Genomic DNA, 24,839 nt, shown 5'->3' on the forward strand with positions numbered 1-24,839 from the left:
CCGGATACTTAATAAAACACACCCTTCCAAGTGCCAGATACAACCAGTGATCGCTCTCTCACAGGGCGACGAGGGGAGGATCATCGGTTAGGATTATGCTATGCGATGTTACTTGGTGAACTTACCATCTACTCTCTTCTTCTGCTGCAAGACGGGGGTTACCAGAAGCGTAATCTTCGACGGGACTAGCTATCCCCCTCTTATTCCGGCATTCTGCAGTTCAGTCCACATATGATACCCTTATTCCATTTGATACTAATGCATACATATGTAGTGTAGCTCTTTGCTTGCGAGTACTTTGGATGAGTACTCACGGTTGCTTTGCTCTCTTTTCCCCTTTCCTAGACCCGATTGCTGCGACCAGACGTTGGAGCCCAGGAGCCAGACGCCACCGTCGACGACGACTACTACTACTCGGGAGGTGCCTACTACTACGTGCAGCCCGCTGACGACGACCAGGAGTAGTTTAGGAGGATCCCAGGCAGGAGGCCTGTGCCTCTTTTGATCTGTATCCCAGTTTGTGCTAGCCTTCTTATGGCAAACTTGTTTAACTTATGTCTGTACTCAGATATTGTTGCTTCCACTGACTCGTCTATGATCGAGCTCTTGTATTCGAGCCTTCGAGGCCCCTGGCTTATAATATGATGCTTGTATGACTTATTTTATTTGTAGAGTTGTGTTGTGATATCTTCCCGTGAGTCCCTGATCTTGATCGTATACGTTTGCGTGTATGATTAGTGTACGATTGAATCGGGGGCGTCACACCTCGGGCGGCATAGAATGAGCTCGGAGTCGACAGATCTGGAGGTGTAGGACTCGGATCGGCTGCCCACCATGCCGGAGAAGGGCGGAGATAGCTAGACGGGAGCTTGGGGCAGAGTGGAGAGGAGTGGAGTGAAGTGAAGTGGCTATGATTTGATCCGGTGAGCGGATGGGGACGAATATATGTTGCGTCATGTGAGCCAGCATGGGCCGGGTCCGAAGTTACGGACGCGTCCGGTCGTGTCCGAGCGCCCCTACATTTGGGCTGGATATGCAGGGTGTCGATCAGCCCGGGAGTTTGAGACTCGTTTGAGGTGCCCATCTGGGTCGCTTTTGTGTGATCAGTTCGTCCGACCAAATGTATGAAAAGGGTTTGAGGCGCCCGGCCGATGCTCTAACTCGAATGATGGTTTCGAGTGGCCGTTAAAGGTCCATGTCCGGGTTTATCCATAGCGGCATGCGTCTTGCTTTGTTAAAATCTAGACTATATGACTCATCGGAGACAAATGTCAAATGCAACCGAAAAATTAGATGAATCATATGAAACTTTTTTTGAAACTCGGAAACCTCCTTTGAAACAATGAGTGAATATTCTTTTTCTTGAAATAGAGATTTCGTCCCGCTTTATAAATAAAGCCTACATTCATACAACATGTTCAAGTGCACCGAAGCAACATAGACGGCTTGGGTATAAGCACAGTCATGCCCAGAGAAAGCATAAAAGAAATTAAAAAAAGGCCACCAAGTGCCTACAAACTCAATGATCTTGTTGCTAGGATAGGCGGAGTAAGAAGCACATCCAGCATAAGTCCTAGACGACCGCGGCCCCGCTGCCTAAATACCGGGTGCCAGTGCTGCAAAAAGGCAAAAAAATTGAAGAATGAGTCAAAAGCACGCTTAGGGAGACCCTCTCAATAACCATTTTATTACGCGTTGTTCATAGTGTCCAAGCCAATGCCGTAAACACAAGCCAGAATAGGCGCCGCTACTGCCCGGTCTGGTTGGATATGGTTTCAAGGAATTCCGCTAGGTATAGGGACTCCCAGTCAACCCCTAGGGCCTCACAGACAAAACTCCAGAGGGATCGCACTGCGATGCACGAGAAAAGGACGTGGGGCCTCACAGAGAGGACACATGCCATTACCAACCGTGTCTCTTAAGCACCTCTGCCAGAGGGAAGTCGGTCCCGCAACAATTGCCGCGCAAAAATCTTGATCTTCAGGGGCGACGGGGCTTTCCAAAGAGGAGTAGTCCAAGGAGTGGTTGGCCAATACCACAACGCATGGTCTGCCGAGCCTACGGAGAAGACACCCGAAGGTGAGAGACTCCAAGAAACGGTGTCCGGATAATCCGTGAGCACCGGCGGGAGGACAACCCGCAATAGCCCACTCTACAGTCCCCGTCTGACCAAATTTCGTCGAAACAAGATGTTCCAATGTCCACTCAGTTGGCCATCGAGACAACACCATCAGGTCAGCGCAAATAGCATACAAGCTTGGGAATCACGAACATAGCGGGGCCCCCAGCCCATGGATCAAATCAGAATAGAGTGCCCATGGATCAAATCGTATGTAGTCCGCATTGAAATCTCTAGGAAACTATATTTAGAAACAAAGGGGGTGTTTGAAACAACTTTGTTAGTGAAGCCAAAGTTGCCAGTGAAACTTAGTCTAGAACCGGAGACAAACAACTACTCTGAATCAAGTTTTGCCAGTGAACCTGAATCTGTATTCAGTTCATTTTCAGTGCAATTTGTTGAAGAATCTCAGAGTGTACTTCGTGGAGAAGCTGATCCAGCTTTGCCAAATCCACAGATGATTTGAATCCAATAAAAGTTGAAACAAAAGAAACAACTTTGCCACCGAAGAGAATCCACAGGTGATATCAATTCAATCACATCTGGAACAAACAGGGCCTTAGTGGCGAGTGGCGATACTCCAACTTTTATGTTTCTATAATTGCTTCTGCTGCCTTCATTGATTGGCGCATCCTAGTTTTTAATTTGTGATCGGTGCATCATAATTTTAAAGTTTGTGACTAAGGTCGTGTTTTGTTTCCCTCGGCTCCATGGCTCCGCTCCCGGAGCGATAGTTAAAATCCTTGGAGCCAGCAAATAGCTGCTTCACAGATTCTAGAATTTAAAGGAGTAGGTGGACTGCCGAATGCGTCCTAAATTGCAAATGCATGACAAAGTTCAGTGACTCCAGATGCAGTTTACTCTTTTAGTCTTGAGACCATCTAGAGTTATGGACACCAAAGACATGTGTCAGTATGTCACACTCTTTCATCTAGAGTTTATCCAAATCCAACCAATTGACCAGACCACCGTTTCCACGCGATTTCCCTCCACTAGCACGCCCACAGCACGTTCGACGTAATGCCCCGAGAGGGACGCCGCTGCGCCACCACCCCGCGTGTGGGCCTCCTCCCTCCTCCCCTCCCGGTACCGTCGGGGGGTTGACGTCGCCGCGACCGTGACGCGGAGCGGTGGGCGGATGGGAGTTTGTTAGAGGGGAGAGCCGTCGCTCGCCTCTACCTCCACCCCCAGATTCGCATTTTATTTTCTTGACTCGCCCGTCCATGTCACGCTCTCCTCGCCTCCTTCTCCCATCCGTTTCGCCTCCCTCCTCTTCCTCGCCGGAGCACTCCCCCGCGCCTCTCCGGCCTTCTCCGGCCGACAAGCAGTACGAATAGCCGCGGAGACCGGACACGCGGCGTGGCTGGAAGTTCTTGCGGTTCATATAGCATCCCACACACGCGCAGTTCCAGCCCCGTCCGTGCTCTGCTGAATCCAAGGTCGCGGGCGTGTACCTCTCCTTCCCTGAGGTAAGAGGCCATGGCTTTCCCTTTCTGAGGTTCCAATGCTGTTCCGGGGCTTCTTTTCCATGATCTGATCCCTCTGGGAGCCTACCGTTGACATTTCCACCAAAATATCTTGTCGAGCCCACCCTCAGATGGATAATGAACCATTATCCCGTTTTTTGTGTACCTGCGATGTTCCATTTCAAAGCAGATCTCGCCTAATTGCTTGCTCTAAGTTCTCAATAAATTCTGTGAGTGGCGAACTGGCGATTGTCTAGGAACATGGCACAGCCTTTTGCTTATGTGTTCTCCGAATTTGATAATTGAAAATCACATTTTTCAGAGGGAGACTGATTGCTCTAGGCACGGGAAGTATGAAACAAGATTCCCAGCAATAGTCACAGATATTCAGTAACATATGCACTGTTTGTTTCCTAGAGTATATCAGTGCCCACTATTGAAATCTATACGGATAATGAACGAAATGATATACTAATTGAGATGCAGGCCTAGAGCCTTAAAATCCAACTTCCTCCCAATGCTAGCTTTTAATGCAAACAAGAAACTCAGCTGCAGGTCTCTCTTAGCTTATTTCTGCATGAATTCACTTTTTGCTGCAGGCACAAGGGTCGTCCACCTTCGGATGCACAAAATGAGTCGTCATCCTCCAAGGGATCGTCATCATCGACTGAACAAAATAGATTTTCATCATCGGGTGGACAAAATGGATCTTCATCCTCCAATAAAGAAATACATGGGTTGGCTGAGTAAAGTTGTTAAAAGTTCGGTAAATAAAGTTATAAGAGGACAGTATGACGGGAACTTTAGTGAAGGCTATTCAACCCAGCACGCTACGTCACATGTACTGCCCAATTTTGCCTTTTTCTTCTTTGCTGGAAATAACTAGCTGTAAAATGTTCATTCCTAAAAATGCCTTAATTCTGACTATCATATATTACCATTTTATCATGCGCTTCCTTGTCTGTTTATTACTCTCTCAATTTGAAGTTGCTCTTCTCTGTGACAAATCACATGGGATAAATCAGTCGTGGGAAGTTTAAATTGAATGCTACAGAAGCATAGATAGTGAGGGATCGAACAATTTGTTCTTGATTTTTCAGGAGCCACTGCATTTTTATATAAATCAGGGCACACAACGTGGTACATGATTCCAAGATAAAATGAACAGCTTTATTTACTTCACTGTTGCTAATTTGGTTCCCAATTATACTGTAGGATACACATGCCAGTGACAATGAAGACATAGATCGTGCTATTGCATTATCCTTATCAGAGGAAGGACAAAGGAAGGGAAAGGCCATTGGTTTGTATTATCCCAACTAAACCAGTTTTGATAATCTCTAGTTTAGAGATTCTTTTACCTGGTTGCATGTGTCGTTAAAGTTTCTTAGTTTGGGATAGCAGTTCTAGGTTAATGAGCATGTCCAAATATGTAAAGTTGATAGAAAGAATATTTTTAATGTTTTTGTCATTTGCTTTTACTTATGAACCAGATACTGATGATCATTTAGAAGAAGATGAAGAGCTTGCACGGGCTCTGCAAGAAAGTCTGAAAGATAAACATCCTCTTCGTCAGAAAATTCCGGCGGGGGGGGTTCACTCAGATAGTACTCCAGCAACTAGCCTACTGCCAGATATCTTGCCATCAAGTAGATCGAGGTATTTGTTATAATAGTACATTATGATTCATCTCTAGTTTCACGATAATTTAGTTTGTGGACTTGGAAAAGTTTGTTTTTCTTTCGTTGACACTTGACACCACTGAGTGGCGCTTGCATTGCATGTTGCATTAGTGTGAAACAGTGAATAACAATCTACTGTGTTGGTTTTTCTAACTAATTGATTTTATAGCAAAAAACACATGCATATATATTTGGTTGAGGTGTGCTTCACTTACATCCATTGCTGTAACTTGTTGATCTCACAAAAGGTGAGAACGAATACGATTTTGGATGTTTAACCTCATGTATCAACTTGGGGGATGAAGCAAAATTCAGGACATGTAATAAAATAGCATCAGGGCATTGATTCATGACCAGCTTCATAGCATGATATGAGAAGGTACATGCCTGTGGGATGACAACGAATACTAGGGCATTCTGTTCATCAGGCTTGTGAATGTGTGGTTCATACTCTGCAACCTGCTTTATACAATATAGAAACAGCAGAAACCTTATCTAAACTGCTGATCTAAATCATACTGCTCAGTCCAAGATCAGGGTGTGATTGGGACCGGGGATCAATATTTATGTTTCAAATTGAGTTTGTACTCCACTGAAAAATCGTTCATGTAACAATGATCACTAGTATAGTTTCACATTTTATTCCAAGCGTATGGTTTGTAAAAGTGTAAAGCTCGGAAAGACTTGGGTAGTGTTGAGGCTTACCGGTGGATGCAGGTAATCCAGTTGACTGCTATACGGCGGAACTTTCCCCGATTAGGAACGTTTGATTAGTGTTGGGAGCGTATGCACTGACTTGTTGGTTGGGTTGATTACGGGTAAACAATGTAAACATATGCGTTGTCCCGCAAGTATTATGTATTAGTTACCTTCATTCCATTTTACTTGTTTCCGGCATAAATGTGGTCTCGATAGAGACCTTTGACCATCCATATCCGAGTATGTTAGTAAAAAATATAAAAATTTATAGTGAATGAAATATTTTTTGCAAAAAGGTAGCAATATTGTTACAGGTGACAAATTTAAATACTTTTGGTAGTCACACAGTCTTTTCGAAATTTAACTGCATAGTGACATATATCTTCCGCTTACCTTTAAGTTATGAAACAATTCTCTCTTTGCATGCTGCCATTGTTAAGTCACGCTCTTATACCTGCCATCTGAAATCAATTGTCTCCTCGAGTTCTAATACCCTTACTGTAGAGTAAAATAGCGGAAACCTTGGGTTCTCAGAACTCTATATTATAAGATGGTAGAATCATTGGGTTCTGTCTCCATTTGTTTTCGCCAGGAGCTTCTTTGTTTTGCATTTTTAACAGATATGGTGCATCATATTGACTCATGTAGGGTTTGTGCTGGATGTAAAACTCCACTTGGACATGGACAGTTTCTCAGTTGTATGGATTCTGTTTGGCACCCTCAGTGCTTCAGGTGTTTAGCTTGCAGTGAGCCAATATCAGACTCTGAGGTACAAAAACTAACACATTTGATTTAACATACCTCAACTTGTGATAAAATTATAAATGTCAGCCTTTCTGTTGGCAAGTTTGCAGTACATGAAGATCATTCATACCACAGTTCCTGCTACAAGGAGAACTTTCATCCAAAATGTGATGTTTGCAAGAACTTTGTAAGCAACCGGTGTTTCAAGTTTATGAGTGAGCTTGAGTATTTGGTGGTGCCTAATTTTAATTTATCTGTTGAAATGTGCTGATTGTATTTTTGTGACCAGATTCGAACAAATAAAAATGGTTTAATTGAATACCGGGCCCATCCTTTCTGGATGCAGAAGTATTGTCCTTCGCATGACAATGACGGTACTCCTAGGTGTTGCAGTTGTGAACGAATGGAGGTTGGGGTTATGGCTATACCAATCAGAAATTAACTGGCAGTTTACTTCAGTTACAGGCTTACAGCTGCTTCAATTCATAGTGCAAATATTCACATTTGATTGGTCTAATGAATTTTGCGTCTTCCATTTTTTATCATCAACCCCAGCCAAAGGATATCAAGTACATAACATTAGATGATGGCCGGAAGCTCTGCTTGGAGTGTCTATATACTTCAATAATGGACACAGACGAGTGCCAACCAGTATACATTGATATCCAGGAATTCTATGAGGGTTTGAACATGAAAGTAGAGCAACAGATCCCCTTGCTTTTGGTTGAACGTCAAGGTTTAAATGAAGCCAGGGAAGTAGAGAAAATGGTAAGTGATATGATATTCACCATTTTGTAATGTATGTTGATTAACTAATTTTTTAACCTGCTTGATTAGGGGCATCACCTTCCTGAAACCAGGGGTCTCTGCCTATCGGAAGAGCAAATTGTCAGAATGGTAAGTTCTTACAACATTTTCTTGTATGTCACCTTCATACTTATGAGAATTCATGGTAAATTAACATATACACTACACAGATATCGAGACGACCAATAATTGGACCAGGAAACAAAATGATAGACATTTCTACAGCACCACAGAAACTAGTTCGGCGGTGTGAAGTGACTGCAATTCTTGTCCTATATGCTTTGCCAAGGTAAATTTAGTTATTTTCATACGTTTCCCAAACTGAGCACAGTTGATGCTAATGTTTGATTGATGTTGATTCTGCAACCAGTGTACGAACCTGTTAAGAAGTCCTTTGTTGCGAATGTACGTATGTTTGATTTCCACTGATTAATTGCTTGCAGACTGCTCACAGGCTATATTCTAGCTCATGAGATGATGCATGCATACCTTCGGCTTAAAGGTACTATTGTACGTGTCTATTTTCGTTTTGCAGAATCTTATGCATACTTGTATTTTTGTGCCATCAAACACTGCTGCATCTACGTATTGATATCTTCTCTTTATTTATAGGATACCGAATCCGTAGTCCAGAGGTTGAAGAAGGCATCTGTCAGGTCCTAGCTCATCTCTGGCTTGAGTCTGAAATCGTATCAGGTTCAAATAGTAGCATTGCAACCACATCTGAAGCAGCAGCTGTAGCAGCAGAAGCAGCAGTAGCAGCAGAAGCAACAGCGACACCTTCTTCACCATCTTCCTTGGTGAAAAAGGGTGAAAAGACTGACTTTGAGAAAAAACTTGGAGAATTCTTCAAGCACCAGATCGAAACAGACCCCTCTGCAATATATGGAGATGGGTTTCGAGCTGGCATTCGAGCAGTTGAACGATATGGCTTGAGAGGTACCCTTGATCATATCAAGCGGTCAGGTTCTTTTCCAAGTTGAGGTAGGGTTTTGCATCTTCAGTTTGTGAGCATGGGGCATATCCTATCCTACGAGGGCTTTTTGGTTCAAAGTTAGGCATACCAGCATAAGATGACAGATAGAAGACAGAAAAATGAGGATTTAGTCATCATATACCATAAATTACAGAGATATTTCCTGTTGTGCTTTAGATATGAATTTCCCAAGGTGATAAGCATGAGAAATCTTTGGCAGTCTCATTTTATGATTGTGTGCACAATGTAAATATTCGATATACAAAAAGGAAGTTGAATGTATTTTGATGTCTGAAAGCAATGCCTTTCTGTATGTGCGTATGCAGTTCCATTTTTATGTCTTGCCTGTATTTTCGACATTAGTGACAGAGCTAAACTAAATGCATGTCAAGGGCCAATTGTAAAATATGTATGTTTGAGTATTGAATGAGGAAATCTGATTTTAAAATTTACTAAAAGATACACCTGGCATTATTATTTTTTTGCATAAAGAGGGAAATGGCTGGCCATACAAAGCAAGCAGATGCCCCTGCTCCCATGTCTAGCTAGATCAAAGCCTGAGCTCTCAAGTCTAAAGTGCAAACTTGGAACTGTGACAGCTCCACAATATGACCCTGTTCCAAGATCTGCTGTGACAACTCCACAATATGATCCTGTGCCAAGATCTGCCGCGGAATGTGTCATTGGAATTGTGTCTGTTTTCGGACCATGAACAGTGCTGCTCATTCAATAGTAATTTAAATATATTTAGAATAGATTATATACTGTATTATATATTTATAAAGTATATGATGGGTTAACAAGAACAAAAAGGTACATATATGCCCTGGTGGACACAGAATAAAATATAATAGAAAAAACTACTACAATCCATTGTACAAATTAGTTCGTAGAAATATGTAATGCAGTATTGTAACATCAATAGTATTTTGTAGTATAAATATAAGAAGCACAATATATGTGCCTCATATTAACATTATTTGGTACTCCTTCCGTTCCAAATTACTCGTCATGGTTTTAGTTCATGGAACGGAGGGAGTACATGTCTAGTGCTTGTATCTTATTTATATTTACTTGTAATATGTTATATGTAACACTACATACAGAAATACATTAGTTTGTGTTTGCGCGCTCGATTCTTCAAAGTGCTGAACCAAACAAAACTTAGCTTTGACTTCCCTACTAATTTGGTTTTGCAACTCTGTCGCCATCCATATACCTGAATTGAAATTGATTCCCAATTCTAATTCTCGTTAAACAGGAATTAGTAGTTGATTTTCATTTCTTCGATCCAAACAAATCCTAAAAGACCGATTTCCCCAATGACGAAGTCGAGGTACATTGGATCAATCTCAATCTGTCCAGGTTAATTAGTTATATAATCTGCCTATATGTGTTTTCCATGTACATAAATAGCATTGTCCAATCTGCGTGCAGGAACCATCTGATCATCTATCTATGCTACCGTCTGTCACCGCCGGCAATGTTTCGCTGCTTCCTCCCCACTCCCTTATCCTCCCTTCGGCCAACATAGCCTGCAATGTTAGAAGTTCAGATTAAAGATCTGCTCAACTTCAATCAAGTCAAGAAATAAATTCGATTGAGTCATATCTATAGAAAACAAATCTTGGATTGAGTGATATTAGCATAGCACTGCACCTGTTTCTTCCACTTGGTTCTGAAGCAAATTATGAGAAGTACAACAGTCTGCAGCAGCGTGCCAATGGACATGCCCGCCCAAATTCCCTGCAGAAAGCCAGAAACACATTGTTGTATGTTCAGAGCAGAGGTTAGAGTCCGATTGCCCGTCTCATTTTGGAAGTTGATTTGATTTTGTCCTTACCAGTGCACCAAGTTTAAGCTTGAAGCCAAAGAGGAATCCCAGTGGGATGCCAACCAAGTAGTAGCATCCAATGTTTATGAAGGCAACAAGCGTCTGCCACCCTGCTCCTATCGCCACACCTGCACAAGGACACCGAAAAGTTTGCTGTTCAGATCTTCCAGTTCCCATTGGGAATAATGGCTTGATTTGGTAACTCGGTGGTACGTGCCTGTGAGCACAGGCTGGATGCTGTTGAGGAAGATGGTTGCTGCAAGAAGGTAGCCGAGCTTCGCAGCCTTACTCACCACCTCGTCGTTGTCGCTGAAAACCCGTGGCAGCTCGGTCCTCCAGGCAAGGAACACGGCCAGGAAGACTGCACCGATGGCAGCGGACGTTGACACCGCCATGATCACTGAGAACCTCGCTGCCTTCGGCTTGTTAGCGCCCAGCTCGTTCGACACCCTAACGCTGCATGTCAGACATTTTTTGCATTAGCACAAACACTAATGGATTTCATCTACTTTTGTACAATTGCAGTCTTATGTTGGTGCTGCTATATTTGTGTTGTTGCACGCATTATACCTCACTGCTCCATTGAGGCCTAGTGCAACCATCACGGCCCAGAGCTGGTAGTTGATGCTGTCAATTTCAGATGTAGTCTAATCATTGAATCGATTCTTTACATGTACACAAAGTTCAGTTACAAGTTTGCCAGAGGAAATTTTCTTACCAGACTGACATGATGTCAACCTCGAGTTGAGCATTTTTCAGGAGACCCACAAGGATGAGCACTGCAGTGTAGTACCAGACCTCCAAGCTAGATAACACACACATGTATGAATTTATAAGTACTATTCAAAATGATAGTGCATTTTAAGCAACCTGTATGCTGATCTCAATTAAGTTCGTGTGTCTGCCAACCAGAGCATGGCGGCGGAGGCGAGGGACAGCTTGACGAAGGCGGCGATGTTGCTGAAGGCGAGCATTGAGAACCCCTTCCACGCCTCCGGGAAGCAGCCCGAGACGAGGTAGGCGAGCTGCGCGAGGATGATGATCCACCATGTGACGTTCCCGATCATGGCGGCGCCGAAGAGGCCATGACCGAGGCGCGTGACGAAGATGTAGTTGAGCGCGGCGTGGAGGGCGAGCCCCACGCCGGAGATGAAGGTCATGGCCCAGACCTTGCTCTGCGCCTGTAAGAACTTCTGCAGTGGGAAGTTGGCGGCGTAGGCGAACAGCTGCGGGATGACCCATCGCGTGTACCGACCGGCGACGACGGAGATGGTGGCGGGCTGGTGGAGGGCCTGTAGGATGGGCGTCGTGAAAACGTAGGTCGGCACGAGGGCCAGCGCGGTGGCGCCACAGATGATCCAGGAGCGCTGGATGTAGATGCCCAGCATGTCCACCTGCCCTGCGCCCACCGCCTGCCCGCACAGCGTCTCCAGAGCGCTTCCCATGCCAAGCTGCCAACGCAACCCACACAGTCGATCAGATTGTGTGTTTTCAACTTGCAACATTACATGCGTGCGCGGGAAACAGCAAAATTCAAACGCCGATCCATTCAGATATGAAATCATTTTTTTCAACTCGTTAATCGTGTGATAGCCTTTAGTAGACCTGAGCATGGGCAGTCCGACCCGAAAAACCCATGTGGAGTTGGGCCATACTTGTCGTTCGGGCTAGGCTTGGGCCTCGTTTTGCAGCGCGGATGGTAGTTCAGTCTGGGCTCGAGCTTCCCTTTTTCAGTATTTCAGGTCGGGCTTACACATGTGAACATTGAAAAACAAGATTTTGGCCAGGCTCAGGTTCAATAAAAGAGTGTATTGCGGGCTTCAGGTTAGGCTCAGGCTTGAGAAAAGATGGTCGGGCTTTTACAAGCTCGTCCCGACCTAATGTTTGCCTAGGTTTAGCCTTTAGCCAACAGACACGATCGCACATATGCACACACTGCATAGATATGTGCGGAAGGCTCTAGACAAGTTTACCTCGAAGAAGATATTTGTTGAATTATAGATGGGCCTTGGGCCCATATGAACAATAATTTCTTGTTAATCTCGAAGGCCTATGTCTATGTAGGGTGTCATGAAATGGTCGAAACTTTAATACCATATCGTTAGTGGAAGAGAGTTGAGACCTTTTTATATGAGATTCTATTTTACATGTTATTGGAGCTTGAGAAGATGAGTGGCATACACGTGCTCGTCCGCCGCCGCCTCGCTAATGGAAGTGACACTATCCGAGACATTGGACTGTGAGTTGTTTGCCGACTTGGGCATGGGCCTAAGCCTAAGCCCATGACCCCGTACAGGATGACCTATATATTGGACGTGTTGACACTCCACCCCACACACTCAGTTCCTTGTCATTCTAATGTTCCACTCATGATGCTTAAGGCGATCCCATCCCATCACCATGTTCATGGCCGTTCGGAAGAGTAGGCCTCCAGAACCCCCTACTTTGCGATCCTACACTAGGAGAAGGGCGATAAGGTTTTTGGGGAGCGCCTCGGCGCGATTGCTCCCTATTCATCCCCGTCCTTTGCTTCAACTACTTCCCCGACACCGACGCCATGGCTAATGCCGCCGCCACCAAGAAGGCTACGCAGGAAGCTACGGCCGCTTCCGCATCCGCGACCTTAGCCTGGCCTACTGGAGTATATGATCTGGTCATCCCTATTTACTCGTTCATGTGCTAGTCGTATTTACTTTGTTCATAGATGTTTCGGTTCTATGTTCATTACATGCTCACATGTTTAAATATTTGTATGAGCTTCACACTGTTAAATTAATCAAAAAATGCTAATATATCCCGCAATCCAAAAACCTTATTTGTACAGGCATTGAAACCGGACCCGTTTACAGATACACATTTTAAGCGTTGATAGACCAAGAGCACCTTGTGACTCACAATAATGAACGTATTTTGGGTTGCTGGTGGCTTCCCCACTGGAATGATTGTTCCTGAACATGAAAAGGCATTTAGGGAGGCCACCACCATTTTGTGGGAGCCGTTCTGAGTGTGATCGGAGACATGTTAGTCGATGCATATCTGCATATGTGGGTTGCGAAGAACTTATGGGATGCACTGAAAGCTAAGTGCGGTGCAACCAATGCTAGAAGTGAGATGTATGCTATGGAGCAGTTCCATGATTATGATTACATGATGGTTGATAGTCGTACTGTACTGGACCAGGCTCATGTGATACAGTGGATCGCTAAGGAGCTCGTGCTCTGTAAGTGCGAATTACCGAACAAGTTTGTCATGGGATGCATAATTGCTAAACCCCCTCCTTCTCAAAGGAACTTTGCTACTTCTCTCAAGCACTTGAGACATGAATTCTCAGTTGAGGCGTCATTGGTCATGTGAGGTTGAGCAGATCTCAAGAGCAAATGACTCACACATGAAAGGGGCCAAGAGATCTTCTAGCGCAAATGTGATGCAGAAGAATTTCAACAAGTTCAAGAGAAAGAACACGATCCAACAAAATACTACCTTCAATAAGAAGGGTAAGAAGAAAGACAAGAATAACGTTGGTTGCTTCACTTGTGGTGATGATGGTCACTGGGCTGAAAGGTGACTGAACAAGTTTAAGAAGCCAGCACAGGACTCCAAGTCTGCCAATGTGACCATGAGCAACAATGATAATGGGGGTATCTGGGTATGGTAGTTTTTTATTGTACTTACAGTTTGTTAGTCCATTGATTGGTGGGTTGATACAGATGCAAATATTCATGTGTGTGCTGATGTGTCATTGTTATCTTCTTACCAGGGTACACGAGATTGCTCCGTCCTGATGGGGAATGGCTCACATGCTTCTATTCCTAGTGTTGGCACATTGGGTCTGAAGTTTACTTTGGGAAAATCGTGTAGCTAAAGAATATGTAGCATGTCCCGCTATCAAAAAGGATCTTGTTAGTGGATCCCTTCTATGTAATTAAGGAAGGTTTTAAGTTCGTATTCGAGTATATAATAGAGTAGTCATATCGAGATATGGACTCTTTGTTGGAGAAGGAAATTAATGCAGAAGTTTATTACGCCTTTTCCTAGCGAATTTTTGTAATAAAGTCGTGAACCATATTCATTCGAGTGTGAACGAACCTGAGGTTTGGCACGTCTTTGTCATATTAATTTTGGTTGTATGACACAACTAGCTAATTAAGTTGAATTTAATCTCGAGTTTCACTCTAGCCAAAGGCTCTAAGTGTCATGCGTGTATACAATCTGAGCTACCTCGCAAGCCTCACAAGGCCGTGAAGGAGAGACACTTGCCGCCACTAGAGCTCATACATTCTGATCTCTATGAGATGGATGGTGTGTTCACTAAAGGTGAAAGCAACTTCTCCATGACATTAAATTAATCATAAAAGTGCTACTATATCCAGCAATATCTTCGTCCTTTCCCTCTCCTTCCCAACCATGGTCTGCAGTTGTTACCCCATACTTCCTCTGACACCGTCGTCCAGAAATCAACACGATGGTCTCTGGACCTTATCGTCTTGGGAGTGGATCTTGACCTAATTACTGGTAGTCCCTGCTCCGCATGCCCCCTCTTCGGCATTGGAGTTTTCACGTTAAGCAAGAAGAGCTACGAGTTAGAGGGCTATTTCACCGACCGCCACTTCTCCTTTGTATCGGCCGAAGATGCAACTAGCCCAATGACAGGCTTGTGTGGAGTTGAATGACAACACGCGGAGGTCTTGTAGAGCTTGGAAAAGCTTGTTTTGGACTATTTTTCTCTTTTTTGAGCACCGAACTTCATAGACAGACCGATGAGTCAAAGTAGCAAATTTCTTCTTCCTGGGAGGGGCGGACTCTATGTTGGTAGATCGAACTTTCATGCCTTCCTTCCATTTCATCTGTTCAAGTAGTCTCCTTTTCAAATAGATATGATTTCCCTGCCCGTTGCCGCTAGTCTGGCTCATTTGTTGTGCGGGTGTTGGGCGCTGTGTTGTGTAGTTGCCATAGCCGAGAGAGTCGTGCCATCGCACGCCAGCTAGGGCTGGGCGGCATGCTCCTCCGATGGCGGTTCATGGTGATTGGCCATGCATATAACCATGGCATGGGATGTCAATGGTCTAGGCACATCTCCCTAGGTGCGGACCGTTTCGTACCCCTACCAGTTCTGGAGCTCCATGTCTAGGGAAAATGTTCATATATTAAAGAAAAATGTTCATGTATTAAAGAAAATCATTCATATATTAAATAAATATCCATATATATATATTCATGTATTTAAATCTTAACAGAGATATTCATATATTAAAGAAAAAAGTTAACATTAAAAAAAAGTTTCATCGCATCTCCCCAAAAGAAGAAAAGTAACAAAAATATTGAAGTGTAATAGACAAATGAAACCCCACAGAAAACAGAATAGGAGAATGAAAAAAGAAATATTGATTTTGTGGAAAACGGCATAGAAGTGGAAAATGTAAAAAGAAGATGATAGACATACACACAAAAGTGAAAAAAGGGGACAGAGCACTCACTTGACCGGCCATGCAGAGTGAACATGTGTTAGCGATTGCTTTCACAATAAAAGGCTTTTCCGCATAGAAAAAGTTAGAACATCGTATATTTGCGGCGGAGGGAGTATATTACAGGAGAGAATGTACATCCACAAGTTTTCATAGTCTGCACTACCGTTGCCTACTCCAACACGCAGAGAGTGGAATGGCCAAATGTACGCGCCGTATGTATGTCGGTATGTGTACATGCACCATCTGCATATGTACGAGCATTTGCGTCTATATTATGTTTAAAAAAATCGTAGGTAGCTAATGCCCATGTGTTTGTGGATGGAGTTTGGGTGGTCCATGGATAGACCGGCTGAATGTGCATCCGTCTATTTTGCCCCGTGCACCTAACGATCGAAAACGACCGCCGGAAAATCTGAAATGGTTCCCTTGGACGTGGCGTGGCGTCTCGTCCTTGTCCTTCGTTCGATCATGCATGGGTCGGCCCGAATTTGGCTGGCCACTCGAAGTAGGTGTGGCCGCCGCGGCACGACGAGTGATGACTGATGAGCACGCACCACACGTACATCTGTGTGCGCGCAGCTCCACCCAAAACATTTTTGTGGGAGATCGACCTAGAGAGAACGATTGTCTTCTAGCAAAAGCAGATATCTATACTCAGCTTCACTGTTCAGAAAAGAAGCCCGGCTCTTTACTTGCATATGGATATGGATATGGATGGATGCTCTGCACGGTGCAATGTCGGCCACCACAATTACGAGCCAGTTGTGTGGTCAGGTATCTAGGTTAACACACATGGTTCTCCTTCTCCATGTGCCACTACCGCGGGTCTTGCGCTCATGCATGCTAGCCAAACCTTCCTATGCTTTTTTCTTTAGCACCTCCAACATGGATCATCAAAATGCCAAGTTTCCAAACCCAATGGTCGAACATTTTTATCCATTCAACACGCCTCATCTAATGTTCGCAGATGTGGGCGGACAACTGAAACTCACAAACCGGCATCATATTGGGAACTTTCACGGTCTACGGACATCGCCGACTCAGCCCCATACTCCACCATAAACCCAGTTTTTTCTCTTCCTTCTTTTCTTTCCTCTCTCCATTTGACAATGGGCCAACAGATAGATTTTTTTTGGTGGTGTAGCTATACCTACCTACTAGCTGCACTTCATGCATCTCGATTAGGATTACAACTTTCCAGTCCATGCTTTGCAAATTTTGGAATATAATTAAGAACCGAAGCTAGTCTGAATTGAACACATGATTCAGTTAATCAAGGCGTTTATGAACTCACGTACATACCTTCGTAACCAATGGCGGATCTAGAACTTCATCGCCGGGGTGCCGAGCTTAACACTCATGCGATTGATCACTTCTAATACACATTTGTTAGCCTGATAGTATATGGTAAAATAACTTTTTGCATTTCAGAGGGGTGCCTTGGCATCCATGGAACCCCATTGAACCCGCCCATTTTGTAACAAGCTTGTTGCCGGCTAGAGGGCTTCCGCTTCATTTTTAGCTGTTCTTTTAAGTTTGTTTAGAATTTGCGTCCTATTCAGAATGATAAGGCGGCGGCGGCTGCCTGAATGATGAAATAAGTCTCTTCTTGCCTAGTCCCTGTCCCGGCCGGAGGGCTGCAAGTGTAAGCATATATGCAAGTTGATTGGCTTGTGGCGTGCGTACCAGGACACCGTAGGCGAAGCCCTCGATGACGTTCTGGGCGACGGTGACGGCGGCAAGCTCGACCACGCCGATGTGGCCGACGAAGCCGACGGTGACGAAGTTGATGGAGAACTGGAACACGGCGGTGAGGATCGCCGGGAACGCGATGTGCCACAGCAGCTTCGACTCCTGCCAGCACTTGCCCAGCAGCACCATCTTCCCCATCGATTTGATCGATCCGGACGGCAGGCGTCGACGATGTATCAGGCCGGCGGCGGGCGAGACAAGATAACTACTCCAAATCTAGCTGCCCAACCCTCCTGCAACTCACTCGGTGCGGTGCCTATATGAACTCCCGGCCGGTGTATACGAAGAAGTGTGTTTGTGGCATGCGCTCTTGAGCAGAGGAGGAACATGTGAGACAAGTCGCAGAGTTAGCTAGCTAAAGCTGATGAACCTAGCTTAGCTTGCTGTTATTTATAGGCTTCAGATGCTAATTGACGCCCCATGTATACAAGACAGCTTTTTTTCTTTTGCTTTTTGTAGAAGAAGAATTGAGGCGATTCCTATTTGGCGCCTGGGTAGCTGGATAGCCACACCCAGCGCATACCCTCCTCATGGGCCACTTCCTCGGTATAGGCTGGCCCATAGTGGTTTTTAATTTTTGTTTTCCGTTATTATTTCTTTTTTTCCTTTTACCCTTCAAAAAATATTTTCCCTTTTCAATAATTATTTTATTTTATTTTTATTTTTTGGATTTTTTGATCTATTCATCTTCAATCATGACAGTACAATGAACATCAGAAATAATAAAATTTACATCCAAATTCCAAGGCCACCTAGCGACGACTACAAGAATTGAAGCGAGCCGAAAAAGCGCCGTCGTCATCGCCCCTCCCTCGTCGGAGCCAGGCAAAACTTGTACTAAATAGTCGGGAAGTCGTCATGCTAAGGCCCCATAGGATCAGCGCACGAGAACAGCAATCGCCGTCGATGAAAAGTAGCGTAGATCGGAAGGATCAAACCTGAAGACACATGAATATAGAAGAACGATGAACAGATCCACAAAAAATAGATTTGCTGGAGATACATCTCCACACTTCCACCGACGGTGCTAGACACACCACCGGAACGGGGCCTAGGCGGGGATAACCTCATTCCATCTTCAGGGAGCTGCCGCCGACTCGCCTTCCTGAGCAGAACACAAACACTAACAAAACTGAAAGTAACATCTAGAAACGGAGCACTCCCAAACGACAAGGGCCAGGATCCACCACGCCTCCATGGCCTAAGGCCACTGGAGACGAGGCAGACCGATAGCGGCGCTAGCACGAGGCGGAGAAAACCTAAGCTTAGGAGAGGAGGTGGCGGCTACATGACGAGGCAACCAATCTATTTGCTTTTACTCTTAATTTTGTGCACATTGTTTATGAAAATTGTGACCATTTTTTGAACCTGCGGACATTTCTTCCAATTCGCGATTTTTTTCGAATTCATGGACATATTTTCCCAAGTTCGTGATTTTTTTGAATTCCCAGATATTTTTTGAATTCATGAACTTTTCTTAAAATTTGAGTATATTTTTTGAATTCATGAATATTTTTTTGAATTAGAGAACAATTTTAAGAATTCATCACACTTTCTTACAAACTAGCAATTTGAAGTCATGAACATTTTCAATCTCAGGAACATTTTTCGAAATTCATGATTTTTTTTGAAATCATGAACATTTTGTGGAATCTTGTACATTTTGAATTCACAAACATTATTGGATTAGCAAACATTTTAAAAAAATACACAAATATTTTTGAATCCGTGAATATGTTTTGATTTCCTGAACATTTTTTTCAAAATCGGGACTGAAGAACATGTTTTGAATACACGAACATTTTAGAAAAAAAATCTGAAACTTTTTGACATCTTGAATTATTTAAAAGAAGAAGAAAACAGAAAGCAATAAAAACGAAATGAAAAAACTGAGGTGACTCGCACATCATATTGGTAAGCCCAAAAGTGTGCCAAATAGGAGCTCCAAAGAATTATTAGTTGTTAATACATTGTTTTTTTTGACGAAACTAAGCCTCATGCACGGGTTCACTTAGGCCCAGTTTGGAAGCACAATATTTCTAAAACCATAGTAATCCAAAGCTATGCTATTGTAATGCCTAGGCATTGAATACCTCGGTTTCTAAAAACTGTAGTTTTCCTCTGCTTTAGCAAAACTACAGAGTGTTTGGTAAGCATAGTCTTCTTAAAATCAGTTAGGCATGAGTGTTTCTCAGTTTGGAAAAAAGAGATTAAGACCTCTTTTTGAGACCACCTTTTTCACTTTTCAAGAGGCACAACTCTGCTTCTTGCAGAAATAAATCTGTGCGTTGACAAGAAGCAATTTGTGCTTCTGGTGGAAGCACATTTTTTTTCTTTTCGAGAAGAACATCTATTCTTCTCACGGAAGTAAATATATGCCTTAACAAGAACCAATTTGTGATTCTCATGAAAGCATAGTTTTTACTTTCCCAAAAAACACAGATGTACTTCTCGTGGGAGCACAATTCTTTTTCCATGTGAAAAAAATATCTATGATTTTTTTCCTATCCAAAACCTGGGAAAAACCAGGCGAAACCCAAAAACTAAAGAAAACAAAATATAATAATCTAAAACCTGAAAATACGCACAGAAAAGTAAAACAAAATGAAATCCAAAGAAAGCGCCCAGCATGCTACGTTGACGGTGGCTGGACACACCACTTGTCAGAGTAATGGGCCACGGGTAGGCCAACCCGAGGCCCAGAACCTTTCAAGGCATCGGGGCAGGCTGCGTCCCTCAAGACCCCAAGACGAAGGGTCGCCTTCTAAGGAGCCGACGGCAAGACGGCCGACTGACCACTCACGGCCGAGTCCTAGGGACGACTGCTGGGAGAAGCCGACTCCTGACTGGCGACTTCCAGAGAAGCCGGCTTTGGGGAGTCGGCCTGCGACTCCAACAAACCCCATGACCCCATCGAGAGGGACGGGGCAGGGGAGTGGCTACAGTGAAGCCCACTCCCGCCCCTTACCGAGGGCAGGCATGGCCACAGCACGCCGTACCCTGGAAGATCTCCGTGCGGCGCGGCACTGTTGTCATGCCGGCCCTGACATCAGCACGGCAGGACCGAATCCTGCACCCACAACGGCTTGTCTGTATGGCCCAGAGGCAGCGGGTCCCACCAGTCAGTGGGACCCCAGGAGACGCCAAGAGGATCACCAGCCGGACCCGTCGGGAGTTGGCCCCGGGGAGTCGGCTGAGCCCTCCCCCGGGGCCCACGCGCCATTAATCAAGATTTGATGGAGAGTGGCAATAGTGATTGCCCGCCAAGCGGCGGGGCTGTTGCCACGACCCCATGATCAAGCCCGCGTCATCAGAAGCACGGCTACAGTGATCAGCCGCCGGCAAGACCAGCCCGCGGCGGACGCAGCCTGTCGGCTCCGTACCAGGCCAGTCGGCGGGGCCCACCAGCCGGCAGGCCCCAGCGGTCGACGGAGAAGACGAAGGCCAGAGGCGCTGACGGCTGGGCCCGCGTCCAGCCGGATTACCATTGTACCCCTGGGGGGAAGGCCTATATAAACCCCCCGGGGCACCCATGCAAAGGGTTGGAACCCATTAGCTCTAGGCCAGGTCGTATAGAAGGGGGAGAGCTAGCCTTGCCCTCTCCTACCTCCAGAAACAGCTCAAGGAGCAACCGTGTAAGCACTTTGCCATAGTGATCATGCGGAGACCCCGCAGAGCAGCAGTAGGGGTATTATCTCCCCGGAGAGCCCTGAAGCTGGGTAAGATTCGCCGGCGTGCATGTCTTTGCCTTATCCCGTTTCCAGGCACCGGCGACGTTCTACTCGCCCCCACCATGATAAGCCATCCTTTGGCATATGTCGCACCTAACCCCCGACATTTGGCGCCCACCGTGGGGCCTGGTGCACCGCCGTCCGGAGACCTGTTCTAGACGGGAACCCTTTTCCTCCCTGCACTATTAGGGAAAACCTTATACACAGAATCTTAGCAGCAGGCGGTCTAAAAACAGACGCTACTGCTAATTAGCAGCAACGAGCTTTAGAAAAGAGCGCTGCTAATGACTGAGTAGCAGTAGCGCTCTAGGTGAAAAGAGCGCTACTACTATAATTGCCACGGTGTTGCCTCCACGAAAGATATAGTAGTAGCGCCCTTCCCGTGGACGCGCTACTGCTAAAGAACTTAGTAGCAGCGGTTTTGCTCAAAACTCGCTGCTGCTAAGTATGACCGCAACTAATTAAGTTTAGTCCCATACTGCTAAGCGAACAAGGTGTTTACCACCTTAAATATGTTGCTTCTCAACCTATCTCGAGCACTTGGTCTTCATTGAACTATATCTGTATGATTTGTGGTTGCAATATGAATCCTCGCCTGTACCTATACAGGTACAGTGAGGATTCATGTTGATTATTTAGATTGTACACAAAAAGATCAATAATGACCAATGTATATTTTTGATGTTTTTACTAAACAAAAGAAATAACTGCTTCCATTAGCAGTAGCGGTTTTCCCCAAAACGCGATGTAGATAAGTTAGCTATAGCGCGTCTTCTGTACGTGTGCTACTGCTAGTTCGAGTTAACCACCCCCCGCATCAAAATTTCGCTAAGTCCTCCTTTCCCCCCACCGGCCTGTTCCCCTACTCCCTATCGCCGCCGCCCGAGCCCGAGCGCGCCTGCGCCCTCACCGCCGCCGTCGTCGCCGCCCGCCCTCAACCTCACCGCCGCCGCTCTCGACCACACTGTCGCCGCCCTCGACCTCACCGCCGCCGCCCTCGACCGAGCCCGCCGCCCAGGACCGCCGCCCTCCCGATCCCGAGCCCGCCCTCGCCGCCCCTCCGTCGCCGAGCACCCCCCCGCCACCGTCTCTCCCTCTGTAAGCCCCCCACCCCTCCCCAACCCCCTCTCTCTTTGCTTAGTTAGTAGATGATTTTAGTAGTAGTAGATGTTAATTTAGGGTTCATAGATAATGATTTTTAGAAGTAGTGGATATTAATTACTAGTAGTGATGGTAAACTAGTTGTATAATTAGCAGTAGTACATGTTAATTAGTAGTAGATGTAGTAGTTAGATGTTAATTAGTAGTAGTAGATGTGCTAGTTTCTTTCTATTTATAGTAAGTTTATATTTAGTAAGAACTAGTTGAATTAATAGAACTAGTTTAGTTTTAGTTGAACTAGTTAAGTTTTAGTTGAACTAGTACAGTAAGTAAATTAATAACTAGTTGAACTACTTCATTTTTAGAAAGAACTAGTTTTTTTCTTTTTATACTAAGTTTATATTTAATAAGAACTAGTTGAATTAATAGAACTAGTTGAACATGCCATATTTGGTGTTATTTTTTAGTTTAAGCAATTATTTCATGTTTTGGTTACACCTCCGAGTGGCCTATGTTTTGCCGGAGTGTTGATTAATTTCCGTTCCGGCAAATTTCAGGCGCTCGATATGTCCTTTTTTAGCAAAGGTCATGCCGGATTTTTCCGTGAATTCTGGCATGACTTGTGCTAGAATATGTACAAGTTTAATCTTTGAATTATGAACGTAGGAAATGTCGTACTCGGACGACGACAGTCTCCCGGGGGAGTGCAGTTGGTGCCACGATGATCGAGGTATGTGCGACAGGTTCGTTCAGCTGGATGAAGATCGGCGCTTCAGCATTAAGCTCGAGGAGACCTTCGATGTTGAAACGGTACGCAACAACGACAAGTGTTTTTTTCATAATTAAGCATGACTTCAACTATTTTAACGTCTAATTTTCATCTTTTACAATTCAACTAGCTTATCCCATGCCATGCAAGACGCTATGTCTTGGAGAGGATGGGTTTTGAAGACCATGAAAATTTTCAAACAAAGAAAATACACCTAAGGACCCATCATGATATCGATTTTGAAGTAAATCTGTACAATTCTCAGAGCATAACCCATTTTGGTTGCCAAAATTGGGAAGCACTTTGCAAAATGTATGGTTTTTATGAGGGTATGATTGTCAGCATGGATCTTGGTGATCCTGACATCGAGCAAGACAATATGGACATTTGGGTCCTTGTTGATACGCTTCCGATTCTACCGCAATGTGAGTTTCTCAAACATAGTTATTAACTAATTTATATTGTTTATTTCAAAATAGTTGACAGCTTATTTCCATTGACAGCTTATTTTGAATCTTCAAAGAATGTGCAGAAGATGGTAGACAAAACCCACTACACTGATGGCTCCGAATTAACTTATAAGGAGAAAAATCATCTGATTGCTTATTGTACTTTTTTTGAGAATTACAATACCTATTATCGAACTCCTCCAAATTATGGTGAATATGTGCCACTAGTGCACGTGTTGAACCACGATAACTTCTATGGAGATACCCTTGTAAGATATTTTACTATTACGACATCCGTGCATCTTTTGCATACTTCTAAAACTAGTACATCATTGCTAACTACGAAGTTATTACTATGTTTTTCAACAGAAAATCCCGATGGATTGTGTGCCTCATCTGATGTATTACAATGGTCACCTTGAAGTTCTGAACCTACAGCCAGGTCATCCTACGGATCTCACCTGTGCATATCGAATTTCTGAAACCGGTGAACACATGCTAATCAAAGAGTGGAAAAAATGTTTGGACATTCGTAAGGAGGTTCTTGGAAGCAATATTAAGCGAAAGGCAAGAATTGGAGACAGGATAATCTACATTCTTCATAATGGAGAGCGAGGGGCTATCTTGGTTTTTGCTATTTTACCTTAGAGAATATAGTAGGTCCTAAGAGAATGTAGTAGGTCCTATGAGGTACAATATGTTTATTATGTGATACAATGTGTTAGAGTTGAAGATGTGAGGAGTACTTGTGATTACGACTAGTGACCAATGATATGATGATGATGATGATGATAATTTGTTAATGATATGATGATGATGATGATATTTATTATATCATTGGGTGAAAGAACCGCGGATTAGTTTCAAGTGGATGTCCGTCCACTTGAAACTAGTCCACACGGTTCTTTCACCCCGTGATGTAATAACTCATTATGATGTAAAAACAATTTGTAAATTCCTGTTGTATGAAAATTTATGCAAAGGTGTATGAATAAAACATGAAATAAAAAAGAAATAAAATACGAAATAATAGTAGCAGCGCGGGCAGAGAGAAGCGCTACTACTAATTACCAGTAGCGCTCCTCCTGGAACTCGCTGCTACTAAGTCGATTTAGCCGTAGCGTGGGTGGAGGCACGCTACTGCTATTCGTTAGCTGTAGCGCCTTACAATAGCGCACCACCCCGCGCTACTGATAGGTCTAAAACCCGCGCTGCTGCTAGCCTTTTCCCTAGTAGTGCTGGCGA

General features: G+C 44.4%; 2 protein-coding genes across 4 annotated transcripts; one reads left to right on the forward strand and one right to left on the reverse strand.

Annotated features, from left to right (window-relative positions):
- Positions 1-3,221: 3,221 nt before the first annotated feature.
- LOC125550577 (protein DA1-related 1-like) lies at positions 3,222-8,794 on the forward strand. The gene is made up of 12 exons (XM_048713599.1): positions 3,222-3,588; positions 4,185-4,426; positions 4,801-4,888; positions 5,079-5,244; positions 6,615-6,735; positions 6,814-6,897; positions 7,000-7,119; positions 7,266-7,478; positions 7,548-7,607; positions 7,688-7,806; positions 7,961-8,019; positions 8,130-8,794. The coding sequence occupies exons 2-12, from the start codon at positions 4,208-4,210 to the stop codon at positions 8,498-8,500; spliced, it is 1,620 nt and encodes a 539-aa protein (XP_048569556.1). The 5' UTR covers positions 3,222-3,588; positions 4,185-4,207; the 3' UTR covers positions 8,501-8,794.
- Positions 8,795-9,746: 952 nt separating this feature from the next.
- LOC125550578 (protein DETOXIFICATION 31-like) lies at positions 9,747-17,931 on the reverse strand. 3 transcript variants are annotated; one of them, XM_048713600.1, is made up of 8 exons: positions 17,479-17,931; positions 11,237-11,778; positions 11,046-11,132; positions 10,898-10,954; positions 10,545-10,783; positions 10,337-10,455; positions 10,153-10,239; positions 9,747-10,028 (listed from the first exon to the last, which is right to left on the reverse strand). In XM_048713600.1, the coding sequence occupies exons 1-8, from the start codon at positions 17,680-17,682 to the stop codon at positions 9,942-9,944; spliced, it is 1,422 nt and encodes a 473-aa protein (XP_048569557.1). In that variant the 5' UTR covers positions 17,683-17,931; the 3' UTR covers positions 9,747-9,941. The 3 variants fall into 3 exon arrangements, with proteins under 3 accessions (XP_048569557.1, XP_048569559.1, XP_048569558.1); XM_048713602.1 differs by lacking the exon at positions 17,479-17,931 and adding an exon at positions 17,095-17,459; XM_048713601.1 differs by lacking the exon at positions 17,479-17,931 and adding an exon at positions 15,802-17,047.
- Between the last annotated feature and the right edge of the window lie 6,908 nt (positions 17,932-24,839).

Source organism: Triticum urartu, chromosome 4 (assembly GCF_003073215.2).
Source record: "Triticum urartu cultivar G1812 chromosome 4, Tu2.1, whole genome shotgun sequence".
NCBI classification, from domain to species: domain Eukaryota; kingdom Viridiplantae; phylum Streptophyta; class Magnoliopsida; order Poales; family Poaceae; genus Triticum; species Triticum urartu.